Source organism: Neolamprologus brichardi, chromosome 4, assembly GCF_056152115.1.
Source record: "Neolamprologus brichardi isolate AB-2024 chromosome 4, ASM5615211v1, whole genome shotgun sequence".
Lineage (NCBI taxonomy): Eukaryota > Metazoa > Chordata > Actinopteri > Cichliformes > Cichlidae > Neolamprologus > Neolamprologus brichardi.
The window spans coordinates 3722319-3737383 of record NC_142107.1 but is presented as its reverse complement, the minus strand read 5'-3'; the positions used below and the strand labels follow the sequence as shown (position 1 = coordinate 3737383).

General features: G+C 42.3%; 2 protein-coding genes across 2 annotated transcripts; both read right to left on the bottom strand.

Moving 5' to 3' along the window:
- Positions 1-434: 434 nt before the first annotated feature.
- Positions 435-3379, bottom strand: LOC148102897 (uncharacterized). Its single transcript, XM_087839640.1, has one exon. The coding sequence runs from the start codon at positions 3154-3156 to the stop codon at positions 1363-1365; it is 1794 nt and encodes a 597-aa protein (XP_087695766.1). The 5' UTR covers positions 3157-3379; the 3' UTR covers positions 435-1362.
- An 8634-nt stretch (positions 3380-12013) lies between these two features.
- Positions 12014-13227, bottom strand: LOC148102896 (zinc finger HIT domain-containing protein 1-like). Its single transcript, XM_087840403.1, has 3 exons — positions 13096-13227; positions 12839-13008; positions 12014-12431 (listed from the first exon to the last, which is right to left on the bottom strand). Exons 1-3 carry the CDS (start codon positions 13225-13227, stop codon positions 12410-12412), a joined length of 324 nt encoding a protein of 107 aa, XP_087696529.1. The 3' UTR covers positions 12014-12409.
- Positions 13228-15065: the final 1838 nt, after the last annotated feature.

The following is a 15065-nucleotide window of genomic DNA, read 5'->3' as shown; positions in this document are numbered from 1 at the left end:
TCATCCTACGTGTGTTTATTTCATGTAAACTGCACATTTCTAATTTATTAATGCACAGATAAACTACTTCATCTAAACACTAATCAAAACTAGCTAAAATTATTAAAAGTGTCGAACATAAGCAGCTTGTACATTGCTGTTTTCGTAAAGATACCTTTGTCTCACACGGAACATACATGTTCTACATTATTAATCTGGCAGCTCTCAGTCTCCATACAGACAGGACACGTTGCAGCGTAATTGCAGACAGGTGCGTGGGCCTGAGCTCCGCCCAGGCAGAATGACGAGTGGAAGAAAGCAGCAACACGATAAACATATGTAGCCTTGCGGAGCCGGCCGGGCAGACACCGAGACCATGACAGAGTGCAAAAATTTTATACTTGACAACACAAAAGGAAAAAACAAAACAAAACAACACACAACAAAAATCAGAATGTGTTTGTGATTTGGATTTTTATTTAAAGGTGAAACCTTTTTTCTTTTCTTATTTTGCCAGATTAGACATTTTGATTAATTTCATTGAAGTATACTTTTTTTTTGTTTGTTTTACTTTGATGCTATAATAGATGTATTTAAAATTCAGTAATATTTAATACTATATTGCATCATGGCAAAACAACAGTCTCCTCAAGCTGCTTTATACTGTAAGGTGAAAACACTACAGTAAAAGCCAGAAAACCCCAACAATCCAATGATCCCCTTTGAGCAAGCACTGGGCGACAGTGGGGAGGAAAAACTCCCTTTAGGAAGAAACCTCCAGCAGAACCAGGCTCAAGAAGGGGCGGCCATCTGCTGCGACCGGTTGGGGGTGGGTGGGCAATCTCAGTCCAAGAGGGCCGGTGTCCCTGCAGGTTTTAGATGTGTCCTCGAACCAACACAGCTGATTTAAATGGCTAAAATAGCTCCTCAACATGTCCTGAAGTTCTCCAGAGGCCTGGTAACGAACTAATCATGTGATTCAGGTGTGTTGACCCAAGGTGAGATCTAAAATCTGCAGGGACACCGGCCCTCGTGGACTGAGATTGCCCACCCATGATATAGGGAGACAAGATGAAGTATACTTCTAATGGCCTATTACAGGGGTGGCCAACTCCAGGCCTTGAGAGCCGCTGTCCTGCAGGTTTTAGATGCGTCCTTGATCCAACACAGCTGATTTACATGACTAAATGATCAGTTCATTACCAGGCCTCTGGTAATGAACTGATCATTTGATTCAGGTGTGTTGATCCAGGATGTTATCTAAAGCCTGCAGGACACCGGCTCTCGAGGCCTGGAGTTGGCCACCCCTGGCCTGTTAGATTATTTTTGATGAAATTATTAAATGCGTCAATACCCGTTTGTTAAAAATTAACTGCTAAAAATTCAATCAACTGGTGCTAATCCACCATCAGAATTGAGGAAAGGTGGTGTTGATGGAGACTCTACAGGGAGATACACTGCGGAAGCCATACCTGCACTTCTGCCAGAGTGTTTTGGACGTACCTGAATAAATGTAGATTTCCCTGGAAGTGGACGAGGATCAATCTGAGACGGAGTCGGAGTCTCCTCATAACATCTCCCCATCGTGCTTCTATGGATCAATGATGCGAGCTTTTGTCCTTTCTGTTTTTCTAATTTGAGCTCGAGTTCAAGGTCTTTCACTCTAGATTTTAGATGACCTATCTCTTTTTCTTCATTGCCAGCCTTTTGGATAATCTGGTTCACTGGTCCAATGAGCTCCTGTCTTTGTTTGAATAAAGCATATTCGGAAGACTTTACCATATCCTTGTACTTCCTTTCAAATGATTTCAGCTCCCGTGTTTTATCTAGTAAAGCTGCATCTTGAGCCTTGCATCTGGTACGTAGACAGTTCAGCTGGTTTTCAAGAACCTCCTTCGTTGTTCCAACAAAGGGGATGCCTTCCACACCGTCTACGTATTTCTTTTTCAAGTTGAGGAACATATCCCTAAATTCCACCTTTTCTTTTTCTCTGAAGTGAACTGCATGTGGAAATGCCTTTTGAAAGGACAAAACGCACTTGTAGAATTCCTCTTTGAAGTGGCGCTCTTTCTTCTCCAGACAATTCACTTTGGTTATAAATTTGTCCCGTTGCTTTACTGTGGAGCGCAGTTTCACTTCGAGCGCCTCCTTTTCAGCCAGTGCCTGATTGTGTTTCGTTATTACTTTATATCTGTCCACTGCTGTCTTTCTGTGTTTTTCCTTCTCTGTGCTTAGGTCCCTATTTAGGTCTTCATTTTTGTTTTTCAAAGAATCAACTTCATCTTCGACCATAGCCTTCATTTTCTTTTCCAAGGCCAGAGCCCTAATATTTCTCTGACATTTGCGGTTCATCTCCATATTCTGGGCCTTTTGGTCGTCTATTACTTTGCCCATTTGATCTTTCTCGTCTGTTAACGCTTTCACATTTTTATCCATTAATTCATTGTCATCCTGTAACTTTGTATTTTGTGTCAAAAGACCCTCAATCCAAAACTGCGCGGATTGATGTTCCTCCTCGCGTTCTTTAACTGCATTGACGGTCACACCTGTACTAATTTTTACTCTTTTCTTAAGATTTTCTATTTGGTTATCATACATTTCAATGACCTTTACTAACTTTGTTTCTGCAGCATTAGCTTTGTCTTCGAGTTTTTTAGTCTTTTCATCGTAAAATTGCTGCATCTTATTTTTTTCCTCTTTGTGGCGTTTTAGTAAAAATTCAACAATTTGTTTGTTGTGAAATTCCTGACGTGCCACCATTTCTTTTTCTGCTTTGAGCAGTTCTTGCAGGACTTTGACTTCTTCATCATTCTTTTGTTTATGTTCAGCCAGAGTTTTCTCCATCTCTGCGCGGAACTTTATGTGAGCTTCGTGGTCACCTTTTATCGAGTTTAACCTCTCTGAGATATTTGTCCTTTCTTCCAAGACCAAACCCAGCATCTTATTATTCTGCCAAAGTTCATTTTTTCCTTTTGTTAGATCCTCGATCTGTTTCTTATGGACTGTATGCTGTTTTTTGAAGTATTCAAGCTCTGTTTTAAGCTTTTCAACTTGATCAATCATTGGATGCAGTCTTTGGTCGAACAATCTGGCATATGTTTCTTTTTCTTTTTCACTTTTGTTAACCATTGTTTTAGAGAAATTAACATCTCGGTCTTTCTTAGGTTTTGAGCTCATTTCTGCTTTTTATGTGCTGTATCACTCCAACAAAACGATAGCTTAATCAATTCAGTTTGACACGTTCGTGGTCTATTTAAGGACTTTTGAACATCAAAGGATGAAAGGACTGTCACTATGACACCTCCGTTCTGTGATGTAATGTCATTAAACGTCACCACGTTCTGTGACGTAATCGCTTTCTTGCATTGGTTTTTTTTTTTTTTTTTTTTTTTTTTTTTTTTTTTTTTAAACAACACATTCGAACAACAACGGTCTCCGCACACAGAAAATCTGCGTTGTGCACAAAAAAATCTAACCTGAATTGAAATTAAAATAAATACGTTAATAATTTATTCTGTTTTGCAGTGTGAGTCAGTAGTGACCGGTGACTGGCTGCTCCAGCCTGTGATGCACAACTATTTAACGTCGTTGACAGGCTATGACAGCGTCCTTATGTGCCGACACCGGTGTTTTAGCTAGCAAAGCGGCGTGGCTGATGTGGCGTGAAACCAGAGGTGGGTAGTGCCATTTACTCCGTTACATTTACTTGAGTACGGTTTTGGGGAAAAATGTACTTTTAAAGTACCTTTTTTGCACGATACTTTTTACTTTTACTTGAGTACGTTTGTGAAGAAGAAACGGTACTTTTACTCCGCTACATTTGCAAAATTCGACTCCTTACTTTTTTAAAAAAATCTTAGTTTAACACATTAGATAACATACCGCCAGTGGAGTTTCCGGTAACTTTTTTGCCAATCGGCTGTGGTTATGCAGTCACATGACCATTTTGAAACTCTGGCGTTTGGACACGCGGAAAGAAGAAACACGTGAAAACATGGCAGAGCCAATTGTCTACGCTACAGCTGAAGAGGATGAACAGCCTTGGCCTCATATACTAAAAATGTTTCGCTTAAAAGCAGTACAAAAGAACAGCTATGTCTTCAGTATGTCTTTTCAGCGTGAAACAACTCAACTCGTGTAACCTGAGGAAACGGTAAGTTTTCTCTAAATATCTTTTTAGCTGTGGTTAGCTGGATGTCAGTCTTATGTTACAGCAGCTATGTCGAGCTGTGAGTCATATTTTCGGCGCTACGTTGTAGTGAGACAAGTTTGTGGGTGTTTTGTGCAGCTTCGGCTGTCCTTTTAACTGCTCGCTGGTTAGCTAGCGTGAGCTATAAGCTAACAGCTAGCCTGGTTAAACAAGCTAGTTTCACGCACATGCAAACAGCTCATCTCTACTGCTTTAACTGTTAAAACAGAAGGCAATACTGCGGTGAAAGGGTTTATTATGTGAAACAGCAGCTTGTTTAGTTTAAACAGTCTGTATTAAGCTGGGCAAACACTGTACGATTTTTTTTTTTCCAGTCGCGTTATTCTGCTCCTAAAATCTAGAGTGAAAGACCTTGAACCATACAATTGATGATTGGGAGCTGGTCGTGAGGTGTTAACTGCTCGTTACCCAATGTATACTACACGATGCACACACGATTAAGGCAAGACACGGGCCGATCCCCAAAACAGTTGCACAACTGAAAAATCGCCTCAAAATGGGCCAAAAATCGCACAGTGTATACCCAGCTTTTGGAGGCTAGCTCCAAACATATATCTGCAGCTTGGTAGTGTATATAGCACTATAATGACCAGACCTAATTCTTTTGAAAACCATACATCTTTACACAGGTCTCCACTTCATCAGACATCACCTAGACGCAGAGCTGGATGAGGCCAGCACAAACAGCAGCCTAGCTGACGAAGATGATGGATCCATGGGGTCAGGAAAGCCAGAACCAGGGGAGCTGGAGAGGTACCTTTCATGTCCATTCACTGGAGGTATGGATCTATTGCATGGCTTTCCTCACATCAAGAAGCTGTCGATCAAAGTCAATACAGCTCTTCCTGCATCTGGAGCTTGTGAAGGACTTCTCAGTCATGCAGGACTCCTGTTCACTGCTAAACAGTTACAGCTTCACAGAAAGAACCTTGAGAGCAAACTGCTGCTGAAGCTTAACCATCACCTCACTGAGTGAAGAAATGGCACATTTTTGCTAAATATGAAAAAAAAAAAAAATACACACCCATACAATTTATGGCCTTGTATGAATATATGTTGAAGATGCCTCGTTCTAATGTTTTCTCTGAGGCTGCTGTGCCATTTGGAGCAAAAATGAATATAAAGATATAAAGTTTACAGCATATCTTGTCACTGGAAATTGTTTGCACTGTTTATATATTTATATTATTTACTGTAGGTATTGGTGAAAAAAGCTTTGTTGTGAAAAACTGAAATCTGGAAATTAGAATTGTTGTGCCTTATTTTGTTGATGTTTTTACATATCTGTTGAAAATACTAAAAATTGTATATTTATTTATTTTTGTTTGTCTGATAGCATTTATTTGAAAAATTGGAAATTTCAAACAGTTACTCACTACTTGAGTAGTCTTTTCGCCAAGTACTTTTTTACTTTTACTTGAGTAACTTTTTTGACGACTACTCTTACCTTTTACTTGAGTAATAATATTTTAAAGTAATGCTACTCTTACTTGAGTACAACTTATGGATACTCGACCCACCTCTGCGTGAAACCACATTAATGACACAGTGTAAAACCACTGGAGATGTGAGCAGGACAGGACTTTATACCGGTTTTTAAATTGTGTTGATAGGCCACTTAAAACCAGAGTTATGATAAAAAAAAATATATGCAATGTTTGTTGTTTTCTGAATACTGTTGTTTGTATTTATAGGTTAACCCTCAGGATATCTCACTAAACCTCTGCTCTGTAGCACAGCTCTGCACGTACTGCATTCAATTCAGTTTTATTGATATAAACATATATTAGGGTGACCAAGCGTCCTCTTTTCGAGATTGATAAAAATGTCCGGGTTTTCCTACAGAGGACTCATATGTGACGTCATCCCCGAGCTGCTGCTTTGTGAGTTGTTCTGCGCTGACAGACGGGACAGAAGAAACTGCGGGAAGAAACTTTTTTTATTTTTTAAAAACGCTTATTAGTTCCACTTTAATCTTAAATATAACAAATATGTGATTTAACCCTCCTCTGTTAGTTAGTGAACGGGACTTGAAAATGGTAGGGCTTGTGGTGTCTTGCATAAACTCAAGCTTTCTGGCTTTAGATGATAAATTGGTACTCCATGCTCTTGTCTAATTATGATCACTTCTGGATCCAAAAAAATCAACATGGTGGTGTCCATCACACTACACACAACACCGAGTGCAATAACCAGGGGGTGAGGTCACGGTGGCTGTGTCCAATTTGATATCACATGTCAGCGTGTTTGCTTCAGTTCCTCAAGCTCCTGAAGCCAAAGCCAGCCAGCCTGAGGCGAAAGAAGAAACACCCCCAGCCGATGCACCAGTCAAGGAAGAGCCACCCGCTGCCACTGCGGCTGCTGTCTCGGAGCCTGAGCCCACGCCTTCCTCATTTCCTGATGACACTTCGCTGAAGAACCACGAGCCTCATCTGGGACCCAAGCCTCGCACCCACAACAGGGTCCTCAACCCTCCCGGAGGAAAGTCTAGTGTGGTATTCTACTGGTCAGCTGAGCGTGCCACCTCTCCCAGTTTGTGTCCATAAAGCTCTTTGTGAGCTCCCCTACACTGCTCTTTTGATGGTCATGTGATCTGTACACCTAAATGCAGCCCAGTTATTGTTGTTGTTCACACCTGACACCTGGGCTCATAAGTTGTCCTCGACATCTTGCATTTCCATCCCCGATTTCTGACTCCCCGCCGTCTGTCTTCTCCTTGATATTCTTCTATAATGAAACCTGCAATCATTACAATCACCAATGAGTCAGCTGAATGGCTGGCTATAGAATAGAAGAATAGAATAATCCTTTAATTGTCCCACAAGGTGAAACTTGGTTGTAACAGCAGCCAGAAAGACGCATACAAAAACAGAACAGAAACACAATTTTTCTTACATATTTACATCAAGGACAATGGTTACTGTTGGATTATAATATTATTTTATGCCATGTTAGACCCCCAATTAAAGATTGTGAATTATTATGTAGTTTTAGTTTGCATTATGCTCCTGAATTAGAAGGTGATAACTATTAAATTTGGTAAACTGATTTGCATTACATTAGACTGCTGATTTATTGTGAATGAATGATATTGTTTTATGATGCATTATACTGCTGAGTTATAAGAAATACTGTTTGCAGAAAGTCATCGCCTTATCTGTCTGGTTAGAAGAGAACAGAGCATACTGCCCCATCTCAGCAGGAGCAGATAAACAGGGAGCCAAGGTCGTAGCTTAGGCGCTGTGTGAGAAAAAATGTGAATGTTTAGGCTTTTATGATTAGGTGGGGGCCACTAGAGGCTATAAGAGTTTGATCAATGCTCCACCATTTGGAGATCTGATGCTGTCTGCTGTATGGTGTCCCTCTCCCACGCGTGTGTTCATTAAATCATCGTTTGACTTGACCCGGCCGGACCAGTGTTGTTATTTTTGTTTTTCCTCTTGTATCCATCCCCAATATTTGAATCCGTAACATTACTATAAACAGAGTACTGTACAGTTATTAAATTAACTACAGATAAGAGGCAAACCAGGTTGTAGTGCGAATCGGTTGACTAAATTATTGCAGTTACAGCGTAGATGTAAACATCTATGATTGCTGGGAGCAGATTGTACAGTCTGACAGCTGCAGGGAGGAAGGGCCTGCGGAAACGCTCCTTCATGCATGTAGGATGCAGCAGTCTGTCACTGAAGGAGCTCTTTAACTGTAACACTGTTCAGTCCCAACTTTGCAGTTACTGTTTTCTATTTTAGGCAACGGTACAGACGACAGCACATAAAACACTGTGTATGTGTGTGTGTGTGTGTGTGTGCAAAAACTGAGATGTTCAGAGGTCTTGCTTCATGGTATTGAGCAGCCCACACCAAACAGGGTTTTTATGTTTTAATGTAGGTGCTGATGTAAACCACAATGTTCAGCAAACATCTATCAGGTTATTGGACTTGTTAAAAAAACATGAGGAGCAAAAACTCCATGACTGCTCTTCGTCTCCTATGTGGGATATATTAAAAATGGACAAGCCGTTTGAACATATGATCACTTAATTAACCTGCTGGATTTGCTAAAAGTTCAAATATTTCTACTACTTTGGCTAATGGGTTTTTCACATTACTCTTAACTTATTGAGTGACTATTAGTGAGGGTCATGATAATCAATTGAATTGAGTAATGGGCTGACTAAGTATTTCCAGACTAAGAGAAAAAGTCAGTGAACATATCCGTAGGTTTAGGTTTAGGTGTAGGCTTAATCCATTTCTGAGAAAACTGAAGAGCAGAAGTGACATTCTTACTTCGATTTGTCCAAATTCATGTAAGTTTCAGTCTGTTCAGCCTGTTTCTGTGTAGCACCAAGCAGTAGACCTAAACCTGGATGTGCTTCTGGGTTCTGCCTCTAATGAAAACGAACGAGTGTAAAATGCAACCATTGTTTGTAGTTTGCTGCCACCTACTGAGTGAAAAAAAGAACTGAAGCTGTAAAAAGCAGACGTTACAACAAAGTCAGTATTCCTAATGTTAGGCTTCGTTTTATTTCAGTTTCAGTTCACCATTCAGCTCATCAGACTGTTTTTCCTTTACGTTTTGATATAATAGCTTTTTAGTACTACCGAGACACATATTGTTGATTAATTACTGCCTTTTTCTTCCGTTAGAGTAATATTTTCTTGAGCTGTGTAACTGGATTTGTTTAAACATAGAGGTAGTTTGGATTCACTGACACAGGAGCCATACGCCCTTTCTGCAGTTTCTATGCTTCCTCAGCTCGTTTTTGTCTCCATTGTTAATCCTGTGCAAACAAAAGCCCAAGCTACACTTGTCTGACTGACAGAAGGTTCAAGAGAAGGACATTTGCTCTCAACTCTTTCCCTGTTGAAATGTTATTCCAAGGAAGTGAGTTTCCTACAGGGTATGGAGGGTTAGTATGTGTTAATGATTTCAGTGTCATGCAGGGGAAAGTAGCATTCAGTGGAAGCTTCTCGGTGATTGTTCTAAATCCAAATATGACCCTTATTTGTGGCGCATGTTAACATACAGTCAGCTCAGGAGTTCGTATCAGTGATGTGGTTGTAAAATGAGTAAATACAACCTCAGATTATCACATATTGCACTACATCTATGTTTATTTAGCAAAAGTTGAGTCACAATGCAGAAGCAGTATGTGAAAAACTATACTCTTACTGTTTCCATAGGAATTAAAAGGGTAAGAAGAAGTTATTTGCTGCTAATAATTTAATGCAAATGCTCTAGATTGACTTATCATCAGCTAGTGTTGACCATGTCTATAAAATCAGAAGGTTTTGCAGGTCTAAAGCTTTAAGATGTTTGTTAACACAACTCAAAAGAAGAAAAACATCAGCGATGAACTCAGAGGAGCAAATGCTGCTGCACATCAATCTGGGAAGGGTTATAAGGCCATTCAAGGCAGAAGCCATTGTTCACCCCACGGTTGGTAGCTACACAAGCCAACTGTCAAGCAGGGTGGTGGAGGATGAATCATTGTTTCAACACTATATTTGTTTTCATAAACAGACAAGAAGACAACAACAATCTGCTCCTCGCATTCAACACATGTCAGTCCATATCCCAGCAAACTAAATCATCTCCATTTACACACATCAAATAGAAACTCTTCTACCACACCAAACCTGTACTGTCTCCAACCTCGACATCCCAGCTGTGAGTCCCTGAGTTAAAGCCCTCAGAGCTCATGACAGAATAGAACCAATCAAACCTCTCTGCATTATCAGGAAGCCGCTGCCTCTCTCCTTCTCTCACTGTTCAGATCTTCAGACAGGATAAGGTCTGGATGAGCAGGGTCCAGAATGAGAGGAGTGTAGGAGACATGTCCTTCATGTTGTTCCAGATGTTGAAGGTCAGGTTGCCCAGGTGTTTGGCTCAGTCTATCAGAGCTCCTGAAGGCAGCTGTGGATCATCCAGCAGGGGGCAGTGCTGGACTTTTTCCACTGCAGCCTTGTAGTTGTGCAGGAATGAGCCGCCTTCAGCTCTCAACCTCTTCTATGGCTCTGTGTCTAAACGAGCTGCTATCACTCTGCCCAGAGCCTCCATCTTCTCCTTCATCATCCCTCTCTTCTGCTCCTCTTCCTCCCTCAGTGCGGCCAGCCTGGCCTCCTCTTCCTCTGCTATAAACTGGTGAAGCTTCTTAAACTGCTCCTTAATTTGCTTCCCTGTGTGCCGGGCCTGGACCTTAATGTGTTCTGCTGTTTGATCAAACTTCACTTGAACTTCTTCACAAACCTTTAACTTCTTCTTTAAGGCCTCCAGAGTTTCCTTAAATTCCTTCTTGTGTTGTTGTGCAGCTTCATCGATGGGTCTGAATCTGTGCTTGGTGTGTTTTTCTGAGTCTCTGCAGACGAGACACGCTGGCTGCTGATGGTCCAGACAGAACAGTTTGAGTTTCTCAGACAGCAGAGAGCCTCTGAAGCTCTCTGATCTTTCTCCTGTAAGAACAACTCACACAGGTTTTTTTAAAGCCAGGTTTAAAGGTGGTTCATACACTGATATTTCCTTACAAACTGGACAGTAGTGTTGTTCTTTCTCTCCACCATCTCTTCAGACAGTCTTTACAGAAGCTGTGGCTACATGACAGAAGAACAGGATCTCTGAAGACCTCCTGACAGGCCGGACAGCAGAGATCCTCCTCTGATCTGAAAGCCATTAAGTCTGTAGTGAAGCTGAAAACAGCAGACTGGAAGTACAGTCAGTCCTGGCTCCCCTCCCTCCTCTGCTACCTTCACTGAGTCGTGTTTTTGCTCAAACTCACATTCAGTGTGTGGAGCCTCAGCAGCTTGAAGCAGCAGTGTTGGAGTTTTCCACTTTTCTCTCCTGTAGCTGACTCACAGAAGGAAGCTAGTTTGTTCTGAACTCAGTCTGATCGTCTGTGCGTCTGTCTTTAATAAAGAAGTGGAACAGCCCGATTCCTCGTTTCTCTCAGATGAGTGACGTGAGGGGGTGGAGCTTCATTCATCTTCCACTTATTTCACTCAGGTGTGCCCACATCCTCATTTTAGTTTTGACAGTATTTTTGTGATTTGGGGAAAGCCTCGGAGAGGACTGGCGGCGGCTCCTGGGCCTGGCAAGATCCCCATTTACTTATGAGAGGTGAAGAAGTGAAAAGAGTGGGGGGGGGGGGCAGGAAAACAACAACGAACAGGTTTTAGAACTGAGGGATCATATACATAGATAAGAACTGGAAAGGTCATGTTTGAAGGCGTGCACCAGCTCCTGAAATTAAGATATTTTATCTCCAAGAATGTGTGAGTGTGACAGCAGAGTGCAGGTGTTTATTGCAGGTCAAAATACCTTTTTTGAAGCTCAGAAAATAAAGTGTTGCAGGTGTTTGGCAGCTTTTGTTTCAGACTCATATAAAAGTGAAATGGATTGTAAACGTGTGTTTTTTGGCTCCTCTCACTGAACAACCAGAAGTTACTGCAGGGGTGGGCAACTCCAGGCCTCGAGGACCGGTGTCCTGAGTTACTGGAACTCTTCCATCAGACCAACACCAGCATCAAATTCTGTCTGACACAAACAACAGCTTAGATGGAATTTAATCTTTGACTTTAAGTCTGCCTCTTTATTCTCTGAAGCAAAGTTTAATCAATTTGAGTTTGTAAGAAATGTTGTTTAAAACTTTCTGCTGGAATTTTTTTAGGCAGATGTTTGATGGTCAGGTGGGAGGTGTTTAATGAAATAATGTGGAATGACCTGTACTCAAGTGATGCGAGCGGCTCGTAGAGACAGAAACATGACTGCAGATGGATGCTGTAGATCGAGTAGCTGATATATGCAGTCCTGGATCAGGAGACTGTGTGAAATCAGATCTGATTTATTGAAATATAAAGAAAACATTAAAGTTAAAGATACACAGATATTTACAATTAATCTGATTCTGCCCACTCAGATGATGATGATGCAACAAACCCGGGCATGTCTCATCATTTGCACCCCAAGCTAAGTTATGACAGGTAAACAAAGAACTGACAGAGTAAAGAAAAATATACAGAAAAACTGAAGCAGCCAAATCTCCCGAGTGAATCTGCAATGCTGTGACATCACAAGAAGCCTCCTGTCCACCTGCACATGTCAGTCTTTGTCCAGCTGCTCTCACAGCAGCCAGCAGAGGCACAAAGGGTTCAGACTCTCTTTATGATGCAGTTTCATGCATCCCATATGCAACCCTCACCTCCATCACCAGGGCAGTGGCAGTTAGAGCGTCCACTTTAAACACCTGCAGAGACACACAGGAGAAAAAAGATGTTGTGAAGCATGAACTTTGGTCAGGAGATTTTCCAGTTTCTTCAGACGGTGACATCACAGCGCATCAAAGAGCGTTTAAAGTCTGTTTAGACCTGCAGCTCCCTTTTCAATGAGCCTGATCCTGCAGATAATCTCCATATCTTAGAGATGGTGTCCTCGTTCTGCTTGTAGTGGTTCCAGTTCTTACAGCAACCCTCCAAAACTGAACCAAGACCATCAAAATCTAGTCCATCCAGTCACAAGAGGCGGCCCTTTTTTGGAGAAGTAGCTCGCTGACATGAGGTAAACTTCTGACCTGGTACATCGTCATGGTAACTGATGCTGAACATCTATCTAACCTGAGCAACCAGATCTCTGAAAAACATGTGGTGTGTTTACCTCGTCTCTCTGTGTGTGCACAGACACTTGGTGCTGCAGTAGCGCCCCCCACAGGTGGTGCAGGTGTAGTGCGACGGGAACCCGCAGACGCAGCAGAAGTGGCGTGCAGGTAGCGAGGAGGGCGGGGACGCCGCTGACAGGTAGTTAGGCTCTGGCTTCTCTGAGAGATTCTACCAATCAAAGGAGAGGAGACAGTGGGTCAGCTGACGACCATCTTTCAGCCAATCAAAAGAGAGGAGAAAGGGCGTCTGACTCACCTCCTCCTCCAGCAGCGTGGTGAAGTTATTCCTGAAACGCTGCTTGAAGTGGTCGCCCCTTGTCTTTCTCTTCTTCTTCTCTGGACGCACAGACAGAGAAGGAGGACAGAGAAGCAAGTTAACGGCTCTCATTTAGACTGGCAGCATTCAGCATGTCACTTTTATATTACTCCTTCTTTTATTCATATGCATCTAAAAGTGAGTATCAGTGAGTGGTGTTACAAGTTGCGGATCAGTCTTAGAGAGTCTCGTGTTTGCAAGAGGGTCTGCAGAGGAGAAACACTGCAAGGTGAAACAACCTTAAACTTAAACCTCGAGAAACATTTTGCTCAAAGACACTCAGTAATCTCCCATTACAGCTACGCTAGGAAATCACACACTAACCGGCAGGTCCGGGTGATGCCGAGGGCAAACAGAAAAACTGGGACTGGGACAATCGCCCAACAACCGTGTGAGATTGAACCTCCACCTCTTCTGACTTCAAGGTTTGGGGATGAAGGAACGCAGCTGTTTGGACCCCCCAGTTCTAAACAAATGTCTCCTCCAGGAAATCTTATGTACATTAAGGTATGTTTTATTTTGACAGTGCACGCGCACCTGCGGACCACTTATGTGCACCCCTGTACATAAGGTCCCTCAACCATTGAGCATGGGTGGGCAAAAGAGCACCCCTCCATCTTAGTAGGGTCGCACATCTAGCCACAAGGGAGGCGAAAGACAGTGTGCAACACTGTGACGAGGTCAACCAAGAGATTTTGAGGAACTTACAGAGGTGGGAAATGTACTTAAGTAGAATTTTCAGGCATTTGTACTTTACTTGAGTAGTTCTTGACAACTTCTACTTTTACTCCTGACATTTTAAAACAAATATCTGTACTTTCTACTTTAACGTACTTTGAGATAGCTTGGCCAAAGTGGCTGAAGAAGGGCAGGAGACTGATCCTGTATTTCCTGTGTTTCACCACAACAGGGGCTCAGAGTAGAGCCGCTGCTCCTTCACATCGAAAGGAGCCAGTTGAGGTGGTTCGGCATCTGACAAGGATGCCTCCTGGGTGAGGTGTTCCGGGCATGTCCCACTGGGAGGAGGCCCCGGGGCAGACCCAGGACACGCTGCAGAGATTATATCTCTCAGCTGGCCTGGAAACACCTTTGTGGAGGTGGCTGGGGAGAGGGAGGTCTGGACTTCTCTGCTTAGGCTGCTGCCCTTGTAAACTGGTCCCGGATAAGCGGAAGAAGATAGATGAATGGATGGATGAATGGATGGATGGATGTTTTCAGTTTACCTCTCTATTGTTGCTTTAGCGGTGGCTTCTGGAGAAAGTCTCTCTTGGATCAGAATACCAACTTTTGTCTCTGTTATCAATCTGACCATTAATCTGCATTCAAAGAACAAATTAGGGCTTTACTCATGTTGCCAGCTCACATGAAAGGCATTTTAAGGGCTTTTATTGTGAAGCAAACACAAACTTCACCAACTATACCGATTATTGACCAACTTTTTCTTTCTCTGAGCTTTGCTACAGTATTAAAACGGCCTTTAGAGCGCTCTCACCTTAAGCATAACCAGGTAGTCGTCATGACGCGGTATCTTGAGGATGTTTGACAAAGCTGTAACTCCTGCTTTGAAATCTGGAGAAACCTGGAAAAAAAACACATTGTGGTTTTAACTCTGATCCTGTGAAGATTTAAAGAGGGAAAGATGAAAGCCAGAACAGAGGAAGCTCAAGTCAGAGTTTTACTTACTCTTGAGGTTAACCAGAGGGTCCACGGCTTTATCGCTGTTACTGGAAGCTGCCAGGGGCTGACAGCTTTTGTACTTCTCCACTGATGAACAGACTGACTTGCACTACATCAACGGGGGAGCTCACACTAACGAGTACAGGGGTAACAATTTGTTCTTCTCATTCTGCAATAAAAGGTGACATATGAGCTGACACTTAGCAAACAGTATTCCTTTTGTAATGTCTCCA